The sequence below is a fragment of the Microtus oregoni genome, unplaced genomic scaffold, assembly GCF_018167655.1.
Source record: "Microtus oregoni isolate MIOR12 unplaced genomic scaffold, Mior012 000038F_ref0000394, whole genome shotgun sequence".
NCBI classification, from domain to species: Eukaryota; Metazoa; Chordata; class Mammalia; order Rodentia; family Cricetidae; genus Microtus; species Microtus oregoni.
In genome coordinates, this window is record NW_024543097.1 from 6,591,466 (window position 1) to 6,615,378 (window position 23,913).

At 40.2% G+C, this 23,913-nt stretch overlaps 1 protein-coding gene across 2 annotated transcripts in view; it reads right to left on the reverse strand.

Moving 5' to 3' along the window:
- Ikzf2 (IKAROS family zinc finger 2) overlaps positions 1–22,666 on the reverse strand; it is a 137,872-nt gene extending 115,206 nt beyond the window's left edge. Inside the window, exons 1-3 of one of the 2 annotated variants that reach the window (XM_041631942.1) lie at positions 22,597–22,666; positions 19,095–19,143; positions 18,198–18,302 (exon numbers count right to left, since the gene is read on the reverse strand). In XM_041631942.1, the coding sequence (XP_041487876.1) occupies positions 18,198–18,302; positions 19,095–19,128 (139 nt within the window). In that variant the 5' untranslated portion in view covers positions 19,129–19,143; positions 22,597–22,666. Of the gene's footprint in view, positions 1–18,197; positions 18,303–19,094; positions 19,144–21,944; positions 22,145–22,596 lie in introns of those variants that run through there. The other variant, XM_041631943.1, reaches the window with a different exon arrangement.
- Between the last annotated feature and the right edge of the window lie 1,247 nt (positions 22,667–23,913).

Sequence of the window (23,913 nt, forward strand, 5' to 3'; positions counted from 1 at the left end):
ATAATCTGCCACACCATGGTAGGCTTAAATGACTGCAGACTGAAGTAACAGGACAAGGCAGGGTACGACAGCTTCCACTCAGGAGCTACTTGGGAAACACTCACTGGGTGGTGCAGGACTGTTAGTTTGCAGAAAGCAATGGTACAAGAGGTCATTACATTGTTAAATCCTTCTGAAGTCTCTATAGAAACCATGAGAGGAAAGGACCGGCTGATGGAGACAGACTGGCTGCCTGCCTGTAGATGAAAGTCAGTAGCAGATTCTCTATCCCACTGACTACAAGACCTCCAGCGAGGAGATTCCTTCATTTCCTTCTCTTAGAGAAGATGACACCACGCACTTCTACCAAAGGCTTCTCACTGCTCATGCCAACTTCCTGGATGACCCCCTTGACTTTCAACAGATACAGTAGGAACAGAAACTCAGGACTTTTAAAACAATATGTGTTTTGCAATAAAATGATAAATAGCATCAGTTTCCAGAGTTGTGACTATTCAGACACATGATCCTGAAGACACATTAAAACCCCAAATATCCATATACTTAACAATAAAAAAAAAAGCAGGAAGGGCATGCTGAACTATCCAGTCATTCTTAGTTGCTTGGTTTTGCGCATTGAACTGAATCAATTTTAAAGCTGAATTTGTAGTTGGACAATTTCATACAAGTATATATAATATATTCTGATTCCTCTCTTCCCCCCTCTCTCTTACCTCCTTTCTGGCCTTACCAACACTCACCTCCCATCCAGACCTGCCCCTTTCCCAACCTTTTTTGGTTCTGCTTCATTTAATCAAAGTTGTCTATGTAAGCACTGAACTGGAAGTGTCCACTGGAACCTGGTCAGTGTCATCAGGGGTCACCCAATTTTTTGATTATAATTTAAAACAATCTTAGACGGTGGATAAAAGTATTTTATAATGACTCAATGTACTCACAAAATCAAAAAAAAAAGGAAAAAACTCAAGCAGAAAATGACACATTTATTAGTGCACAGGGTTCTTTACTACCACTATCATTAAATGGCTACTTCAGCTTTACAAAAGATTTACAAACTCAAACTTGAATCTTCAGTTAGGATTAAATATGCTGTTTTCCTATGTAATGTTACCAGTTAAATATTAAAGACTTAATTCACAGATCTTTGTGCCAAGCAAATTACATTTTATGAGCTTACAAATAGCATACAATTTTGTTGTAACATTTAAAGAAAAAAAAAAAAGTTCTGAGTAGAAAAGACTCAGGGTTAAGACGGCCCGTGGTAGGGAGATGGCTGGGAGATATGTATGCTGAAGTCCTGAGCTGTTTCTGAGACCTCCATGATGAAGGAAAGAGTGGAGCCCATTCCTGAAAGGTGTTCAGTGGCTGTTCCACGTGTGCTTGTATACACACACACACACACACAAGCACACACACTCATAAACACACAAATGTAATGAAAAGATGCCCGGTTTAACATACAATGACACCACTCGATATTGTCTACACTAATATGCACACTGCCTTGGACCTTTCGGTGTTCAGTGACTGTCCCACGTGTGCTTGTATACACACACACACACACGCACACGCACACACACACACACACACACACTCATAAACACACAAATGTAATGAAAAGATGCCCGGTTAACATACAATGACACCATTCGATATTCTCTACACTAACTGCCTTGGATCTTTCGACTCTAGCGAATCTTGACAGACTAGATAATGGTTGCTCATCCGACAAACCGCTTGGATATTGTTTAGACACATTTAAAGAATACTTCAAGGAAAGATTAAAGTATGGGGGAAATGTTCGGGAAAGGCTGTGTCTCTCACTCCAGGTACTATTATAATAATGACATCATGGACAGATGTGATAATTACCACAATTGCCAGAGGAAAATTGAGGTCTGGCCTCCCGCTCCAGCATAAACAGAACTGTCCAACAGTTTCAAGGAAGAGCTGTTTGAGTCATAAGCTTTACAGTGATCTTTCATGTCTACATTCTAGACAAAAACTGAGCCAAAACAGCACTATTGCATGCCTTTTTCATGTATTTACTGAAGGGCCAATTTATGTTGGGAAGAACTTGGATCAGAGAGATTAGAAATACCACTGGAAATAAGACTAATAACAATGACTTTAGAACTCTAACTTTTAGAATTCCAACCTCTTAACTCATACTTCTTACCCATAAATAACCAAACTGTTGGGGGGGGGGGCTGATTTAGCTCTTTTAGTGAGGGTGTGAGCATCTGGATACCCTCTACCAAACTCCCCTGGAGTCTTCTCTAAACACCAGTGATGCTGTCGGCAAGACTTCTTGAAGCCACATAAAGCTCCCAAACACCCGAACTTCTACTCCGATGGAGTATTCTGCTTGGGTGAGTGTGAAGAAGATAGGCTGAGCTGGCACTCACTGAGTGCATTCATTTTCAAACTAGATAATGTGATCCCTGATGTCCTCAACAGAGAACGCAATTGAAATGACCAAACCAAGTAACTTATCAAGTGGCATCTAGGCTAACTAGGATAGGTGTTTAATTCACTGAGCCAATTCACACAGATGAACTTGCAAGGTATTACCAAGTCCACACACAGTTTTCTTACCTGAGAGACTTGGGCACCATGTTAGCTAGCTTTCGTGTAAATAAGAAAGGCATATTTCGCCAGGCGGTGGTGGCTCACGCCTTTAATCCCAGCACTCGGGAGGCAAAGGCAGGCGGATCTCTGTGAGTTCGAGACCAGCCTGGTCTACAAGAGCTAGTTCCAGGACAGGCTCCAAAACCACAGAGAAACCCTGTCTCGAAAAACCAATAAATAAATAAATAAATAAATAAATAAATAAAAGGCATATTTCCTTTAATTTTTTATTAAGGGGGGAGGGAGGGTCTTGAAATGCACTAGCCATTGTAAGGAATGCTTTCTAAGTTCCCTTCGTGAGTCACTACAGCCAGAGAAGAGAAGCATCAGCTTGTCCCACTTTACAAATCAGTGAATGAAGTCAGAACACTGCACAGCCCAGATACAGACCCCAGCTCCAAAGCCCGACCCCATCTGCTGCCCTCAAACTACACAAATTAGAAGGCCATTTTCCCTGCCCTTAAACGGTTTCCAGTCCTTCAAAAGAGATAAGCTGCTGCCACAGTCACCAAATAAAAAGAGTAAGAAAATAAGAGATGACAAATTCTTCCCAGCTTTTTGAGAGGTCACCGCTAAAACAAAAGGCTGGGCAATGCGTACCAATCACATGTGTGCTTGGTAACTTTGACCAAAGGCATGTTAATGTCTACAGATTTAAAAAAAAAAAAAAAAGAACCTCTACCTATACTCTGCTGTGAAATCTTTGGAAGGATGTCCCATCTTGTCCCTGATTCCTCAGAAGATAAGAGGAAAACCAGACCAGACACCTGTCGGACACAAAGTTCTGAGACAAGCGACAAAGAGATGACAAGGCATACAGGATGCCTAGTATGAAAAGCCTGGAGATTTCAGAGTCACGCCAGGAGTTCACTCACTGCCACGTCTCAGTATGTAAGCAAACAAGCTCACTGTAAAGAAGAAAACAAAAGGCAAAGAAAAGTGAGTCTCTGTGGACAAGGCTAAGAGGGTCCACAAGTCTGGCAGCCCTGGCCTGTCCCCAAACACAGCTTCTGAGTCGCCGCCCTTAAAAGAAACGCATTACTACTGCGTAATTACTCCTTCAATTATTCCCCATGCAAATACCGCAGGTTTGCTTATGATTTGCTCTAATTAGCTAATTTTGTTTTCATTGCTTCAGTAATTGATTTGAATACAACAGCATTAATAACTGCTTTATACCTGCGTACGCATTTAGTTTCAAACAATATTCCTGAGTTTGTTTACCTGAAAACACCCATACAGATGAAAAGCAAAACAGGCATACTGTTAAGTTCTTAGATATGATTTAGACTTTCAAAAAAGGACGTTAATGAAAAGCAGAGAGCAAAAAATCTCTTCTTTCGTAGAAGACCATTTATAATAATACAAACCCAACAGAGGTATGAGGTCCTTCTTTAAAGCCTGATTCAGCTTTTCTTGACTTACAGTTCTTATAAGCAACTCATGAATAACTATCGTTCTGTATAACTTGTCAAATGCCATCACCGCTCCAGAAAATGACCACCCACAATTTCTAATGCTCATTATTACCTTGTTTCACAATCAAACTGAGACCCTATGATATCTGTCCAGGATACCCACATTTAATAAGAATCAAGATAAAGAGGAAAACACACTCAATTCTATAGTTTTTAGAAATATGCTTAAATTATTTTTCAGTAACAAATTACAGGCTGTTTAGGTATCACCCAAAAACTGTAGAGTCTTCTGAGATGGGCAAAGTATCAGGCTTAATTTATTCTGGACATCATATTTAGGCTTCGATTTTGCAAAATGTGTCTTACAAATAAAATAATTACTTTTAATAGTTTTTAAAAGTTGTTTTCTTCAGCATGTTAAGCACATCCCTGACTTTTTTATTTGTTTACTTGTCATTTTTGCAACAAGGTCTTCCTACGTAGTCCTGGTAGCCTAGAACTCAATTCGTAGAGCAGGCTGGTCTCAAACTCACAGAGATCGACATATTTCTGCCTCCCTTGTGCTGGCATTAAAGCCCTGAACCATCACTCCCACTTGGCCTTATTATTTATGGTCCTCATGAACCTCTTCTTCACAGTAATTTACACAGTATAATACACATAAATTTCATCTCATATCTCATAAAGTTTTATTAATGAATTAACACAGGGTTAATTTCAGAAAAAAAATGTTTCAATGGGTAAAAGCCAGCCTGGGACTCCCAGAAAGTCTTCTCATGCTGCGGTGAGAAGAAATGGCAGCTGAGGGACAGGACCAATGTCTAAGGCATCCCTGTCAGTTTCAGAATACACTAGTTGGATATTTTATATACAGAGTATAGTACTAACACATTATGAAAAAGATAAAGCCAATCAACGAGTCCAAGGTGGCCTCTGGTCACAGTACCAGTTCAGTCCATTAGATAATCTTCTGTAGATACTGCTAGCTACTCACACACACTCACACACACACACACACACACACACACACACACACACCATTCTCATAGCTTGGCCTGGCTTCCAACTAGCTATGTAGCAAAGAATAACCTATTCCTGATCTTTTTGGTTTGGTTTGGTTTGGTTTGGTTTGGTTTGGTTTGGTTTGGTTTTTTGAGACAGGGGTTCTCTGTGTAGTCCCGACTGTCCTGGAATTGGCTCTGTAGACCGAGCTGGCTTGAAACTCTGAGATCCACCTGCCTCTGCCTCCCGAGTGCTGGGATCAAAGGCGAGCATCTCCAGGACCTCCACCTGGCACTCCAGAGTTTCATTCCCCTTCCTGAGAGCTAAGATTACAAACAGGCGAGTGCTGCCGTGCCTGGTTTATGTGCTACTAGATACAGAGCCAGGGCCTTGGGCATACAAGACAAGCAGTCCACCAGCAGTTCCATCTGCAACGCCTGAACTCTTAACGTTGATGCTGCTTTTACTAGCCAGTGATGTAGGTCAAACACGTAAGATTCTGGTCTTCATCCACCCTCCCAGCTTGTAGTTCAGGCAATCTGAAGAAGCCTGCTTCTTCCCACTAAATCCAGAGGTTTTCCATTCGCCTTCCACACATCCACTCTATGGCCATATTCCTCACTCAGGCAAGGATTCTTAAAAGACTGATAAATTCTGATTTTCTTCTGTTTACATTTTATGAGAAAAAACGAACAGGAGATACAGATTCTATTTCATTTGCCATCTGACTGTCTACTAGCTCTTATTTTACCAATTCCAGTGGAGGGTTTTCTCCCTCACTTACAAGTTTGCTATTCTAATTCTTCTTGACTTGTCTTTGGTTTTTCTCATATTTCACACCTCTACTCTTTATCCTCCCCCACCCCTATTTCCTTTTCAAATGTCTCAACTTATTTCACTGGCCCTACCCAATTAATAGTATACCATAGTCATCTTACAAAAAACAAGTTTTGTCTAAACATGTTCACACAAAATATTAGCAATCCTTGGACTGGGGAGATGACTCAGTGGATAAACTGTTTGCTGTGAGGGCAGAAGGACCTGAGTTCAGATTCCTGGAACTCACTTTAAAAAAAAAACAACAAGCCAGTTGTGGTAGGATGCACCTGTAATCCTAGCTCTGGAGGATGCAAACACAGGCAGATCCCAAGGCTTCCCTGGCCAGCCAGTCTAGCCAAATAGTTAAATTCTGGGTTCAGTGAGAGAGCTACTCTCAGAACCAGTACTGCAGAGAAAAATAGGGGAAGACAACAATTTTGACCTCTGGTCTCACATATGCCCATACATGCTACACACAGAAATAAAAACAGAAAATAAAATTTAAAAACATGGATCAACACTCAATGGAGTCATAAACTGATAAGCATTAAAAAGAGAATGAGAAGGCTATTATAAGAAATAAACTTATAGCCAGGATGTGGTGGTGCATGCCTGTAATCCCAGCACTCAGGAGACAGAGGCAGGTTAATCTCTGTGAGTTTGAGGCCAGCCTGGACTACAAAACAAGTTTCTGGACAGCCAGAGCTTTTAAACAGAGAAAACTTTTCTTAAAAAACTGAAAGAAGGAAGGGAGGGAGGGAGGGAGGGAGGAAGGAAAGAAGGAAGGAAGGAAGGAAGGAAGACTTGTTTGTCCTATATGAGACAGAACAGAAAATCTATGTATAATTTTTAACTCCTACTCATATTTCTTTTCCCGTTTTCTGCTACAATTTCTCCCTTGTTTTTGCCAGAAATCATTTTAGCATCTTGATGTACATTATTGAGTGCATAACATCTTAATCTATGAATGACCAGCACCCACATGTAGGAGTACAACACATTACACAGAACATCTTAATCTATGAATGACCAGCACCCACATATAGGAGTACAACACATTACACATAACATCTTAATCTATGAATGACCAGCACCCACATGTAGGAGTACAACACATTACACATAACATCTTAATCTATGAATGACCAGCACCCACATGTAGGAGTACAACACATTACACATAACATCTTAATCTATGAATGAACAGCACCCACATGTAGGAGTACAACACATTACACATAACATCTTAATCTATGAATGACTAGCACCCACATGTAGGAGTACAACACATTACCTGGAATTTTAGCTGCAAGAACTAAGAAAATACTTTACAGACAACTAAAACAGTACTCAATCAATACGAGGCTAATATTTGCATCCAGAAGTGCCCTTGGGTTTCAGTATTTACCCTCAGTAGCACTTGACCAGTTCAGAGGATGCAACAGCACTGCCATTTGAGGCTGATCCTGGAGGAGAGCTGCAACAAGCTCTCTGACAGAGCAGATCCACGTTTCAGTTGTTTGAAAGAATGCTAATTAAATTCACCTACTTCATTTTAATTACACAAGTAACAAATGCATTTGTTCTTTATAAGAGTTTCAAAAAATTAAATCTCTTTACAATTAAAAAAAAAGACCTGTCTACACACAAATCATAAAGCTACATAAAGGGCATAGGTTTCATCGTGGTTGTGGTTTTATACACATGTTCATATATGTGCCTTAAAATATATCTAGCATTTTCTTGTACAAAATAAAATGGGACTGTTATCTAATTAATTAATGGGCTCTCTAATTTGTTGATTTGTACTCAAACTAAAGGCACTCAAATTCATTAACCATGTGCAGAACTAGCTTTGCTGTGATAGGCTGCATAAAAGTGATCTTTTGAATTCATGTTGCTGAGACATGGGGATCTATTTGTGTGTGTGTGTGGGGGGGGGTGTCCTCTTCTCCAGATTCTGGATCTAAATAGTCATTGGGTCATAAATTTGAGACAGGTGAACAGCATACAGTTTAGGCTTTGAGAATTTAGATTTACAGGCAACAAGAGTATACTTTTCCTAGCTCTCAGTCTATAAAGCAAAATCAACTACTGTTTTCAAGTACTTTATAAAAGTTTAATATTGTAATAGAATTCACTTTATCTTTCAAAATAACATAATTATCAGTATTCTTTATCTCTCAAATAACACAGTCATCAGTATTCTTACTCTGTGTAATTTCGAAACTGTCCCCCAAATGATTAGCAACTGCCTACTTACTGTTTAGCAGCTACACTTTCTATTAAAGGGCCTACTTTCCAATTTTCAAATAATAAATAAGTGATCTCAGCAATGCTTTGTAAAATATTTTTTAATTGGTAACTAAGCAAATTCTCAGACATAAAAGTTACATAAATGCAACTTCTCAACCTAAACAGTAATCAATATACTGAAACTTAAGAAATATCAGACAATGTAAAAGATAAATATTTATCCAAGTCTAAATAAAGATCATATATAAGCATTTTAAGAGAAACTTATTTGTACAAATATTATGTATTCAAAAATGTGTATATTTTAAAAATCAAACGTAAAACATGAAACCTTATGAGAACAGTCATAGTAGAAATGTCTATACAGTATAGTTAAAAAACAAAACGTGCCCTTGCAGAACTCAACTGGAAATTCTCCATGTTAATTCAACTGAAAGAGAATAATGCAGTACCCTCAGTACTTCAAAACATTCCCAAGCCTTACATTTAGTAAGAAGGAGGCAGAGCTGATATGGTGAAGTGTAAGGAGATCTACAGCTTCAATGATAATAAGAAAGAAATGACAAAAATGTCAAGGGTGTCGACACCATGAATGTTAATTTATTAGAACGTGACTTTTCCCTGATTAATTACATGCTCTTCAAAATATCTGCAGTGCACAAGAAAAGTTAATTGAAGCATTTCATCTTGTGCACGCTACTAAAAACAGCTTCACATAAGTGACAGAGAGCTGCCTTTAAAATTACATATGGAATTCAATCTGTAAACTCTAAATGTTCTACGGAAAGATGGCACAATAGTACTGGAGACGATGATACCTCACGGAAGCCCTTACAGCATCGTTATCTTAGGGCCTGCTGAAAATGATGGGGCGGGAAAACTTTAAAGAGAGCCATAGATTCTAACAGAGCATCTTTACGGGACGGCCCTCAAAATGATAAATCTTTTAGAATGAGGTATTATAAAAATAAACACATACTTAGAAAAACACAGGTATATGAAGATTTAAAGTCATTTAACATCAGAATTCCAAATAGCATCGACTTGGTCAAAAGCACCTATTTTAAGTAGGTGTGTAATATGGTGACCTTAATTCATTTAATAAATGGGTTCTGGCCTTCTACAGGACATAGCATATACGGTGACTAGGGAGACGGATAAAATGTGACCATGGCCCCAATGACAGCAGGAGAAATCTCAGACTTGTTGCTTTGCAATCAACTTGTGACCCCATAATACAAATATATGCTTCAAAAATATCCTGTCATCTGTACACAATACTTACAATATCCTTTATAATAGCTACCATGAAATATTATAATTCTGAGAGAGAATCTCATTTGCAATGGTCAGTGGTGCTTTGGCTTTGTTCTTTCAACCTTGAGCTCACGGAAGGGGACTTTCCCGAGTGTTGGAGCTCTTTCTCATCTTCCCCTAAGCATCACTAACGCCTGCTACACTGCTGACCACATTCACCTCTCAGTGTTTCTGTGACTCCAAGCTGAAACGGATGAGGGAGCCTATACAGGCAGTGTAAGATTGCCTTTACTGAGTTAAGGTTTAAAGTCAACATTTAACAAATTTAAGACAGATATAAATCACATTAAAGAAAATGAATAGATCCCAAGTATTGCTTATAACTTGATTACATGTGTTAATGTAGATAACAGACAGAATTTGACTGAGAAGGTGACAGAGGTAAGAGAAGAAGGAGCAGAAAAGGGGAGGAAGAAATTATTGTTTTATATTATTATGCTATTATTATTATTTATTAATATTATTTTGGAACTTTTGGCTAAAACCAGAGCTGGGCACCTACATCTACTACCATTTAAAGGAGAAGGAACTATTTCAAAGAACTTCGACTCCCAGGGGCAGCACTACCTCTGTGGTGGGCTGAATACAGTGCCCTGAAATACTTGCATCTGTACCTCTCACCTAATGGCCTTCACGATTGTCCATGCAGTCAGTTCACAAGAGAGAAATTATCTGATGAAGCCAAGGGGGTGGTGCAGGCCCTATGTTGTGGAATGAAATAGTAGTTCACCGGACCCTTAGAGACGCCCTGTTCAGGACACCTAGCTCTCCATCCCTTAACAGCAGCCATGTATCACATAAAGTAAGTGTTCAATAAATGCTTGCTAGACCAATCAAATGCTCACTTTAGAGATCTCTGAATGTATTACATAACGGAAGTCTCGGGTGTTTTTGCTATTAACATTCATATAGAATATGATGGCATCTTAGGAAATTACAATTTTAAAATCAAATTCTCTAACACATATTTTAAACAAAAAGTATGTTAATTAAGGTATTAATGGTAATGCATCATTCCCTAGGTAATATTATACATTTTTAAAAAATAATAATAGAGTACCTACATACTTATCTCAAAGTTCTTAAAAAGAATCTGAATTAGAATGCTAAAATTACTTGACTATGTAGCAGAACTGACTGGCACCTAGCTAATAGTTAGTCATGTATTATAAGTCATATGTTTGTTAAGAAAGATACAGGTTACAGGATAATGGTAATTCATTAGAATATAAACATTTGGATTTATGGTACATATTAGGCTTAGAGTTTTTAAATACATATAATTTATAACAATAAATATGCCACAAAAACTTTAAAGAAAAGGACTCAGATATTTTATTTAAAAACCAGTGAGTGAGTCAATTCCATAAGTTAACTCAACTTCTCAAAATAGAATAAAGGGATTCAGTGAAGCAAGGAGTTTACACAGTCATATGCTTATCCATTTCAACAGAGAATTTTTACTCAATGGGATAATCGAGGGAATAAGGCCACTAGTCAAAATTCTAACAACTACTGCTGACTGAATTTTTAAGAACACTAAAGTGGCGTTGAAGCGATGCAGGACAGGACAATGAAATGAACGGGCACAGTTGCCATTGACAAGGGCCTCATGTGTCAATCTAGCCTGTCCCCGTGACTGCTATCACCTCCCAAATTTAAAACTAGGAATTTTTTTTCCAGTGACTTGGCTCTAAGTGTTTCCTGTCTTTGCTGACTGACAGGACACAGCCCAGTCTACCCAGCAACTTACGGATCATACTCAGTTTCCCATCTCCTAAACGCTCCTATCAAAGTCCTGTACACTTTAAAATGTGACCCACATCCTTTTAGCCTTCTTCATCTCGTTACCACTGGCTCTCATGGCTCGTCACTTAATCATTACAGAAGCCTGCTAGAAATACCTCCAACTGGCCATCCACAGCCTGCTCCCCACGCCCACCTCCATGTTACAGCCACTTAAACCCACGTCAATCAAAAAAAAAAAAACAAAAAAACCGAAGTCACCTGCTTCCTTAGCACCCTGGGCTCCACTCAAAGTTAACGCCAGGTTTCCTGTCATACACGATATTCCAGCGTCCTACCTTGATTTACTCCCCAGGGTCATCTGTGCCTTCAGATTTCTACAGGCCAGCTTTACACAACAAATGCCAACCTGCTCATTTCTCTTTCCCAGAATGCTCTATGTTATTCTTCACCCCTCACTGGGAGTAGCATTTAGAGAAAGTCTTTCGCTTCTTTCCTAACTCCTTCATGCTTACTCCATGTCAGCTGTTTGCTAGAGAGAAGTTGTTTTAACTTCTCTCTAGCAAATTCCCTCTGAAGTCGTATGACGTATCACCTCCTAGAATCAACTCAGCTTACTACAGTATGATACTGGGCATAAGTTGCTGTCTGTCCCATCAGAGTATAGCTCGTGAGGAGAAAAGCTAGTAGACCTCTTCATCCTCCTCACCGTAGAGAGATTAGCAGGCCAACATTTGCCAACTTAATCTACTAGGATAATACAGCAGAGTGGCAATCATCTGAGACTAATAATCATATTCTAAATTGACTTCAAGCAATTAAGATAACATACCAAAAATGTACAATGTGGACTACGAAGTGATCACAAGATAAGAATTTATGGCACTCTGGGCTAGAGAGATGGCTCAGTGGTTAAGATCACACACAGCTCTAGTAGGGGATCTGAATTTGGATTCCAGAACCCATTGCCACCTGCCACTTCAGCTCCCAGGGACCTGACATTCCTTTCTGAACTCTGCAGGCATCTGAACGTTGGCACAGTTATCCCCCTGTAGACATATTCATAAATATAATGGAAAACAAAATAAGTTTTTATAAAAGAACTTATCATACCGAATTCAGAAGCATTAAATGAGATTAAGTTTAAGATGGGGACTCTAGGAAAAGAAGTGATGGCCACCATGGCTAGAAACTCCACTAGGATTTTCTGTTTGCTGTCTTAACGACCGATGTCTCTGTAGCACAAACGATAGGCAAGGGCCTCTACACACACCGCAAAGATCTCTCCATATACCACAACGAAAAACCTTTAGTTATGAACACTGAAAACACTAAAGAAAAATCCAGTAATTAGGCAAACTCTCCTTTTTCTAGTCAAACACTTCATAGATGCGCTAAGTAACAGATAATATTTTTCTTCTATTTTTATACCAAATTAGAAATACTGCCTCTGTTCTGTGCCCCATGCAGTAAACAGCCAGAGAAAAAGACCCAGATTTTAGTCTGTATCTGGAGACAATCCTTTTTTCCTTATGAGTCTTTAGTACATAAAATAAATAATAAATAAATAAATGACTTGACTATTCTGAGCAGCAGCCTCCGTGATGACGCCGAATCAGATGTGACCAGTTGCTGGCAGTGTTGTTGATCAGTATTCTCTCATCTAACTATTGCAACAGCGGGTAGGTTTAAGTCGCCCCCAAATTCCAGGTGAGAAACTGGAGCCCAGGGACGTGAAGTGAAACACTGTACTTCACATATAGATCAGAAGTTAGTAGGTCACTGAGAAGGCAGGCGTTCGAGCGTAAGTCAGTGAACGCGCGCACACCTTTCCATGTTCAGCTTTATGCCGTCAAGTGAAGAAATTCCTTCCCTCCTCAGAGAGTTACTGTGGAGACTAAGTCAAGAGCATGAACGCATCATCCGGGCACCTGCTGTACCCTCAACTACAGCGGCACGTCTACCCGTCCCAACCCAGCACTGATAAGAATTGTAAAGAAAAACAAATTCCTAAATATCCCTTATCAGTTTCAAGTAGAGACATTGGAGTATCTGCTGACAAAGGAAAATACTATCAGATACATATAATACATATTATATAGATTTATATATATATATATATGATGTACATATACATATATAAGATATAAAAAAGAAAAGCAAGGTATTTTTGCTTCATTTTTTGGACTTTGACACTTATTTTCAATAATATCACAAGGTCAAAAATACATCAATATTCAAAATATATCAATGTACCAAAAGGGAAGAGAAGCATTGGCTCCCGAGGTCTTCCTGCATGACAGCTTATAGGAAGAATCCCAATGAACTTAGTCAACCATGTTACATTTAAAAAGAGAAAATGTCCTTCAAATAGGAGAGACAGAGTCTGACATATACATAACCTTTTTAACAAGGAGCTGTCTTGTTTTTGAAGAAAGACCTTAATTCTCATCTCTAAACAGCCTAAAAAGAAAGGAAGGAAGGAAGGAAGGAAGGAAGGAAGGAAGGAAGAAAGGGGGCAGCCAGGCTAAAATGAGGTGCAGGGAAAGAGATGCAGTAGCTTTGCTTCAATTACCAGCAAATATACGCTTCCAATTGTTCCTTTTAAACTGTTTTCCTTCCTTTCTTATTTTCATAGTTATGACACTTAACTCTGATAGCTATGAAGACAGCAAGCCAGAGCTTTCTTTTTGTTGCTTTACATTTATTAGCAAATGAGGACTAAATGTCAACATATATACCTACATATGAGCAACCGTGCACTTGCGCGCACGCGCGCGCGCGCACACACACACACACACACACACACACTTCACTGCTATGAGTCCAAACCTAAGGTGTTACATTAGGAACATGGAAACACAGCTGAGCAAGACTGCCAAACTTAAGCTGTAGAAGACAACTCAGAAAGCCAGGGAGTCCCATAAGAAGCCATATTGAACAAATCACCTTGGAAGGCAGCTTGAGAGGAACAGTGACATCTCTCCATCTTCACAAAGATTCTCCTCTACTTCTAAATGCTGGTCTTTTGTCACTAAACCATGGCTCAACATTGGACACAGCAGACACCATCACAGGCTGCCATGGCGGTGACAACAGTTAGCTAACCAACCCCCAAGGCAATATCCCAACTCGGAATTTTGTCTTCCTCCGGTGTCTTAAGAGGTCAACTGACTTCTTCCAGCCTCAATTTTCACATGCAAGAAATAGAACTCGGGATACATGTCTGCCTCACTGTGTTCTAAAAACAGAAACTAGCTATGAAAAGGAGGAATGTAAAACGCTATGAAAAGAATAAACTAGATTCTCTGACCTGATTATTGAGGAGAGCCCTGCAGAACTAGAATGACTACTTCTTCCGACTCCATACGTGCCACCTGGCCATCAAGCTGACTGAGCAACCGCAGTCACTGCACAGCTGGGGCTTTGCAGTGACAGAAACAAAGTTTAAGTCACACCGGATTTTCATGTTTCTTAAGTTATAACCTGCTCCGAAATGCAATTTATTGGCATGAAAGTAGATGCAAGGGAGATTATGAATTTTAACCTTAAAACAAATGTTCAAAGACTGATGAGATGGTTCAGTGGGCAAAAGAGATTGCTGCCAATCCGGATAGCCTGAGTTTAGTAACCAACAATCCACACGGTGGAAGGAAAGAACTGACCGAAACCAACTCCCCTATGGCCTCACCATAGCATGTGCACATACATGCACACTGATTAATTAGTAGATATATTTTTAAATGAAATGTTAAAGCCAGTCAGCTGTTAAGTATAGACTATTTGAAACTGATACTCAGGCAAGGTCACCAGAATTGGGAACAAGCTAACCCAGAAACAGACTGAGTCACAAGCGAAGTTTCATCTCATGGGCCAAAACACAATACGTATTATTTTTATATCACCCTGTCTGAGCTGTCTATCTCAGATTCTTAACTTCCAGATTCTGTTTATAAAATCACGAACACTGTGGATTTCCAGTGGCCATCAAGGTACATACTGTCACTCTGACATCAAAGATTGTCAGCAAACTCAACAGGGACACTAATGATCTCAGGCAACAATGCTCATCCGCCTAGCAAAGAGATTTTTATTCCAGAAGTAAAAAATCTAAAGCGTTTGATAAAAAATCACTCTAAAACATAGGATGGTATCAGTAAAGACATTCCGATCACTAATATCTGTTACTTCCTTGAAGGTTGTCTTAGTCATAATTTTAAAACTCAAAACTGTCAGACGTGATAACATTCTTCATTCTCTCCCAAGTTGTCCCTGCTCTATTCTAGTACTGTCAAATTACGATAGCTGCTGTCACTGTTTGTACGCCATGGCTGGCACCCAGTGTACAGATGCCCTTCATCTTAGAATAGTCACCGAGGCCACTAAACTGATGACCGGTATCTTACTTATAGTGATACTGATCCCTTCCCTGAAGGCAGAGCTGGTGGGCTATCATACCTTACTGGCGCTATGGGCAGTATGCTAGTTTTTAAAAGACCATGCATTGTTGTTGTTGTTGTTTTCTTCTTTAAGCTTTATAAAAAGACTCCCCCCCCCCACACACACACACAGATCCCTCTTTCCCACTACAACACGCTGTCTCATCCTATCAGAAAGTTTTCACACTGACTTCCAGCTTTGATACCTTCCAGTCCAAACTTTAATTCCATGTTTGGAAGAATCGGACTTGCACGAAATACACTAGAAGACTATCTTTTAATGCAGAGAACATGTTATTTCCATGTGTCAAAGTCAACGGCGTGTGTAAACGGATAAAGAAGCAAGTGATCTTACATACGAGTGGATTTTCAGGCCGCACATACAAAATGTATTCCAAGTTACAAACATCTGAGGGCACGGTCTCTCTTCTAGTTAGCAAATAAGAGTCTTTCTCGAACTCTGTTTGCGTGGGCCATCTAACATGCTGATATTCTCCCAGATCTCAGAGAGGAAAACTGGGTATCTTCTCCATCTAACACCTAAGTGGGTAACCTAGATACTGCAAAGAGAGGCTACAGAAAGGATGCAACACACAGCTCTGAAGTCTGAGCCAAAATATTTAACCAGCAACTCTAAAAACATGGAAAGCTTAGCCAAAAACTCTACTAACATGGAATTGCCACAGCCTAGTAAATAAAAATAAAAAAAAAAAACTATCAAACTTACGTTTACTGTTGCTGGGTGAGGAAAGATCTAGTGTGAACAGGAAAAAAAAGCAATTCTTATTTGTTCAAACTAATCATTGCCATACTTTGCAATGTTTATTTTACAAAAGAAGAGAGATTCTTCTTTGAATGAAGAAATCAGAAAAGCAGATCCCAAAGCAAAGATTTGCATGCTAATTTTCTGGCAGTTACTAGGGATGGTGACAGATTAGTCTGACCAACAGGACTCTCTCTTTTATATTCTCTATGGTTTTGAAAGTAGCTAAAAATTAACCAGAATCCAGTAGGAACTCCCTATAAATCTAACTTGACCTACTAGACATTTTTATGAAAAAGTTGTTTCTGACAAATAAAAACATATTCTACCAAAGTACTAATAACATTAAATATTAAAGTGCAAAATCTCTATATACTATTACAGGAATATAACTTTTCTCAAATCAATAAGCGAAAAAAAAGAGCGCTACAAGATCCATCACAGGAGAGTAACGATATAATTCACTCAACAACATCATTATTTTTCCCTTCTACAACACAGTGGGATTGCAAAGTCTGCCTCGAGAATGAAATTTTCTGAATAAGCTTTCCTCATTAATAAAAAGAAAGAAAATTCTTAAACAAAGTAAAGTCAAAGAGTTCAATCACAATTTCAAGTCGTTTGCTAGAATTATTTGAAGGTAATGAATGTGCAAAATGTATTCAAGAGGAATTGACAAACTTTTGCTTAGAATTCAGACATCTTCACTAATTATAAAGTTTATAACTTTACAAGAACTTGTCGGGTTAAGGAGAGAACATGAAAGGTGAATTTCTCTCAGATAACCAGAACTGATTTAATATGCTTATAATTAAGTAGGTTATTCAGTTCTCAAATCTTCAAAAAAGAAAAGTCTCCTTCACATATCACCCAAATAGAAAAGTCGTAAATTAAACTAAACTTAATATAAACCATGGCCTTTCTACTTAAGACTGAAACATATACCCCAAGTACAAAGGAAAGGGCCTCTCAAGTTGTTCTGAGAAGGAGTGGCAGACCATTGGCACTTAATTAACTAATCTGATAAAACGTTTTAATTAGGAGGCAAACTACAATCTTAACAAATAAAAGCATCTTGTCCTCAGACACTGACAGCATGCCAACTGCCTTTTGGGTACACCCAACAATGAATATTCCATTCCATATTAGAAGACACTAATATTTGAAAAGAGCCCAAACTGCCATGCCTGCAGACCGAAAACATGCTTTGCAAAAGTCTTCCTTCCTTTCTGGACGATCTAAAACAAGCTGCTTCTGACTTTGCCACAGAAAGGGATGTGAATGAGTTCCACAAAGTGTCAATGACATTGCACTTCTAATCCTCTGGGAGAGAGATTTTTACACTGCCTCATCTCTTTTTAAAAAGCAAGCAACACTTGAGTTCTACCACTGGTGCTTTAGCTTCATACCAAGACAAGAAAAAATTCCTTCTACTTTAGAAAAAAAGAACTATGAAGAAGACTTTGGAAAAACGACACATTCCCATAATTTTTTTATCAAGCAACAACAAAGCTAGGTAAGGACTTGGAAGTCGAAACAATCGTCAGCAAATCCTAACATTTCTTACCTGGCACAGGTAAGCACCAGCTCGCAAACGCCACCTTGGGATAGTTCAGACTAGTAAGTAGGCTCATGGTTTATGATACTAGAACGAACGGAAATAAATCTGAGTTGTTCTTTTCTTAGCAAACGCTACAGCAGTAGCCACACCACAGAGTGAGCAGACCCCACAGACTGGACAAGTTCAAATTTCTCACTTGAGAATTAAAAAAGAAAAAAAAAAAAGAACATAAAACGAAGACTTACTGCTAGTCATGTGACTTGGCGAGGCGTGCTGTCCATTGGGTGTGCTTGAGGTGAGGTCAATGGCCATACTGGCGTGCTCCCCTTCAGGTGAAAGCTCATTGTCACCTGCTTTCAAAAAACACAATCTTTTGGTTTCTGTTCATTGTCACATAACATGTAATTACTCAGACTGCCTCAGATTCAAAGAGCATGCTACATGCAATGCTTAAGAAACATGCATGTCTTTTAAGAGAATCTACAAGGAAATAAAATATACAGTAAATGAATGAAATGAAAAAAACCAAAAACACAACTAGCCCATAATAAAAAAAAATGAACAAACTTTATTATCATAAAACTCCTACAGGTCAATGGGGATAGGAAGTATTTAACATCCAAAATTATCCTAGTGGAAGCAGTATGTTTTTTTCCTTAAGAATCAAATTTAATTCCTCCATATAGAATTCTTAAAGTGAATGGTTTCTAAAATGTTAGCTGGATAGTTCAAAAAGAGTTTGCTTTTAAAAAAAATGTGACTTTAAGAAGCTAATTCTTTCATATTATGTGTCTGGAAAATTAGGCTACCTAGTAGTAAATCTCTAGTACACACCACACCACAAGATATATCTGTAACGGAATGTATTCTAAATTTAAATGCAATGGTAACCAATCAAATAGTAAAGTAAAGCTCTGTAAGCTACAATTATTAAATAATGTTTTTTATTAAATGAGTATATTTCTATGCCCCCTTCTTATTTTGCTTCTGTTAGAACTTCCTCATATTCTTTAATATAAAATGGTGACGAGCAGATAAAATTAGAGAACTCGTACTAAAAGCTCCTGGCTCAGGAATTCACATGCAGGTAACACAAGGCTAACTTTATTACCCACGGCAAATGAATGAAAGTAAATACTCACATGTTAAGTAGCCATCAATAGCCTCTGCTTCCATAGTCAAAGTGCGGTGCTGTGAAACAAAAGATTATGACCTTAACCCAAGGAGTCCTCCTTGGATCTGCCATTAAATTCTTAACTTATTTGAAGCCACAAGCAGTTAGTCCATGTTGCTCCTGCAACCTGTGCCCAAGAAACATACTACAGGGTACTGTGCGTGCTCATTTGCAAGTCATTGAACTCTCTGCAAATGATCTGATTCCTGCTGGAGATAGGATAGGGAAGATTAAGTGTGCTGTGAGATGGGCTGTAGCAAGAAAAGAATGCCTCGCTTAACCAAAATTTACCTGTTTTAGCAGGGGAAAAAAATGCAGAGGGGGTATACCTCAAATCTGCCATCTATCACTGCTATCTAAGTATTTTACCATTCCCTACTTCCCAATCACACTGCTCTTTGAGGACTTCCCTCGCATACAGACAGCTCTATTCACAATTGTTGCAAGTTGGTTCATCATGTTCTAATAGGGAGGGGGAGAACAAACAAACAGAAGAAAACAAAACAAAATAAAACAAAACAAAACTACTCAGTGCTAGATTGTATCTTGAAGACTTGTGCAGCAGTTGGCCAACTCTCCCGGCTTGTATTGACATTTTAGCCTACCCCAAATTCTGCGTAAGCACCTGTTCAGCGTACCCTTAATTTCCTGCCAGACCTCGGCTGGAGACAAACGCCAAGCCTACTTAAGACATTCGGATTTCCAACATTTCAGAAACTTTTGGCTGTGCACGAGGGGATCATTTTCTACCCAAGTATGAGGGAATGGTTTTCAGGCACCAGCAACACAAAACAGAACTTAATCCTCAGAAACAAAAGTAAACTCCAAGAGACGCCAGCCCCTAGCTTTGATTCCATAGTGAAAAGATCGATACTCTAACTGTATTCTTTGAGAGGAAAAGTTAAAGAATTGACAAGTCCTAAAGAGATTTTTTTTTACTTATTTTTTTTTCTTTGGCCCTGGTCCTTTTTGCCTTTAGTTTCAAAACTCTCACAGCACCAGCAGCTAAATTATTCACAATGAGCCATTTCTGTATTGATCGCCAAGTATATTTAGCCCTGGCTCCTGGAATTTCTCCATTACTTACTGGAAAACAGGCAGCTTCACTTCTTGTCTCCAAAACCACTTCCCTTCTCCCTCCCTCCCCTCCACCACCAGCCTCCCTACCCCCCCACCCCAAAAAAACTTTTCTTTCTTTCTTTATGGAATAATCAGATCAAATTCTCACCTTAGTAACTACATAGCAGTTAAAGCTCGACCTGCTCGACTCTTATCAAATTCTTTCAATTATGATTACATAAGGTTTTAAAGAAAGGGATCCATAAAGTTTAAAGGGGAACAGTTTCTACGGAGATCTTACAGATGCGTCTATCTCTTTAAAAATGTACACATTTAACACACACATTAAAGGGAGGCGTCAGTTAGAAGCAAAAGAAGTCTACCCCATCAGTGAAATGGTTATTAAACCCTCAGAGAAGGAAAAGAAAGAAAAAGAAAAAGGAGAAAGAGAAACGAAATGTACATACAAAAGAAATTGTCCTTTGATTAAAAAACATTCATCACCATTTCCAGCTCTGTCGGGAGATCCCAGCTTCTTCTAACCCCTCAAAGAGGAGGTGACAATGTCGGGCTGAAGAGAAACGGAGAAAGAAAGAAAGAAGTTTTTTGTGTCCCCCCCCTCCCCTCCCTGGCCCCCTCCAGGCCAAGCCCCCCGCAGAGTTCAAGGCGAGGAGGAGGGGAAGCACTTTACAGGTGGGTCATTCCAAGCCCGAATCCAGCAAACAGATCGGCTGATAAACAAAACCAAGAAATGAGAGAGAAGGAACACTCCCCCCCACCTCCTCCTCCTTCTCCTCCTCCTTGTCCTCCTCCTCCCCCGCCCCCGCCCCCTCGTCCCTTTGGGATGGTCTAGTAGGAAAAGTCACTCAGGAATGGCACCACGTACTTTCAGGAAAGAGGAAAAAAAAGAGAGAGGGAGGGAGAGAGAGAGAGAGGTCAGTCAGTGCTACAGCAATGCGATTAACAAGAAGAGAAAAAACTTGATCCACCGGTTCCTTAAGAATCGACCAAAAGCTAAGACAAGAAAACTGAAAGAAAAAAGGGGAGGGGGTACGAGGGGAGGGACAGTCAGGCAGAACCCAGCTAGGAACCTAGGCCAACTTCACAGGACTGTTTTGTGGCCTCTGGCGAAATAGAAAAAAAGAAAAAGAAATTAAATCTTCATTCCATCTCTCGCCCATACCAGAACCTGTCAAAGCGATTTAACTGCCGCTTTTATACATGTGTCACCCTGGGTTATTTTTTATTTATTTTTGTTTTGTTTTGTTTTGAATCTCAACAGGATAATACCTTCTATCTAGACAGCTGCAATTTATGCCAGGCTATCCAAGCTTTCCTCTTGGAATTCAAGTTAAAACAAAGCAAAAACAAGTCCAAATCCGTGACAGCTATAGAGATGAGAACTGATGAATCCATTAACACCCCAGAAGCAGATTACAAGAAGGGGACGATACATTAAGGACATCATCTTCAACCAGATTCCCTGTGCGTCCTTTACAGAAAGCATTACCCTAATCAAAGCCACAACCCATCCCTCCCCAAAGAAAAGCGCCTATCTTATTATTATTATTACTGGTTAACAGCAACAAGTCATTCGATCACACCACACTGCTAAACAAGATTCCACATAATTACACTTAACTTTGAAAACACTCCCCCCTTTGCAAACCATACACAAATTGATATATAATCTATCAATCAGAAGACAAATAAAACAAGAGCGGTTCTTCCCCACGCAAAAAGCCAAGCGGAGATTTACCTCAGCAGTGCATGCAGTAAAATAATCCCATCACCCTTTTGTTTGTGTTTACTGTTAGTGTGTCCTCTCCCTCTCTCTTTCTTTCTTTCCTGTGCCTAACGTGTGTTTGTGCACTGCAGTTGGTGGTGGAAACTAAGGCAGTGGATCTGTAGCTAAGGGTAATCCTGTTTTTACTTCCTCCATCTTCAGCGAGGAGCAGGGTTAGCCCGGGACAGCTGGTCAAACCCCGAGAAACCGATCCGGCGGAGCCCGAGCACATCTCCCCCGCCGGCCGGGCTCGCGCAGACACCCGCGGGCGGAGGGCAGGCAGCGGAGGTGGCGGCGGCAGCGGCGGCGGCGGAGGCGGCGGCGGGGACGGGGACGCGCGCCGGCTGGCGGGGGCGCGCGTGCGCGGACGAGGGGAACGGGGGGGGGGGGGGTTCGTGCGCGAGCGCCCGGGTCCGTGAAAGCCGAGCGAGCGCGCGGGCGGGAGGGGCGGTTGCGCGGGTCTGCGCGCTCGGCCGCTCGCTCGGCGCGCTCGGCAATCGATTACAGGACAAGTGCCGCGCGGTTCCGCGCCTCCTCCTCCTCCGCGCCCCGCGCGCCCCCCGCGCCGGCTCCGCCCCGCTCCCCGCTCCGTGCTTCCCCGCTCCCCCGCGCCCCGCTCGCTCACGTTCTCCGCTGGCCGCGCGGGAGGCACGATCGCGGGTTCCCCCGGCTCATTTCGGCCGCGGGAAGTTTTCTCCTCGGCCCGCCGCCTCCCGGACGCAGTCTGGAGGACCCGGGACACGGAGCCCGGCGGAAGGGCCCTCGCGAGTGCGCTTGGAGAGCGGCTGTCCCCATTGTGAAAGTGCTTTCCAGTGCAAGTTTAAAATTAGAGTGTTTACTTGCCGTTTATATCCAATCCCGTCTCGGCGTGCGCCACAGCCACCCGAGTCAAAGGAACCTTGAGAGTTCGAAAAGTTGTTAGCCTGGGAGTGTTGCCTAGCCTCATGTCAATCACGACGTTTGCGTTTGGGATGGGAGGTGGGGGTGGATGGGAAAGTATAGGAATCGTCCTGAGTTAAACAAATGCGTGTTCAGTCTACAAATAGCAGCATTTTCTATCTTTCTTAGACCACAGAAAAGGGAATAGAGACTTCTATAATTAAAGGGAAAAGGAAAATGAAAGGAGCTGAAAATACTGAACTGTGTAGTCTGGGTGGGTTAAGTTTGAAAACACATGAAATTATCAGGACTGCCAAACAGCATTTCTGAGAAACCGTATCGCAAATTGTGTAGAAAATCAATGCTGAAAGAGGAGCAGGCGCTGTGCCTCCCACTCCTTTAAAGAATCCCAGAAATAGTTGCTGAGAGTTTTCTCCCTTCCCCCCTTTCCGCTGAAGCAAGCGATATGACACATTGAAAATAAAATCAGCTTTCATCTGAAGCACCACTCTGCCCTGAGCTTGGATTTCGGTGTGAGCAAAGGATTCATTCACAGTGGTACACAGTGGATACCCTAATAATGTCTAATATGTTTATTTTTACTTTTTAAAAGCTTTTTCCTTGCATTGCAGTTATTAAGTAACAGTATTTGTAGACTCAGTTCATTTTTATTTTTTTAAGTTAGGGCAAATGATGAAATAAAGCAAACAAGATACAATATTTTATTGAAAAGAAATCACTTGTTCTTGTCCTCAGGTTTTCAAATGTTTCTGATTTTTTAAAAAAAAAAGTTGCAATATCTGTGGCATTGTTAAAATTAAATCTTTAACCTATTTCTCGACTCCTTCAATAAATGTTTTCCCCTAAAGTAAGATTTGGAAAGGCCAAACTAAACAGAACCTAGGAGTCAATCAATTCATTAGGCAGCAAATCCAGAAAATTGGAATGTATGACTGTATAGTATATAAAGGGTAACATACTATAAAGAAAATTATATGTATAAAGAACTGAAAGATGCCCTCTAAACGTTCCTTCTCTCCTGAAGCAGGTTTCAATGCTCTGT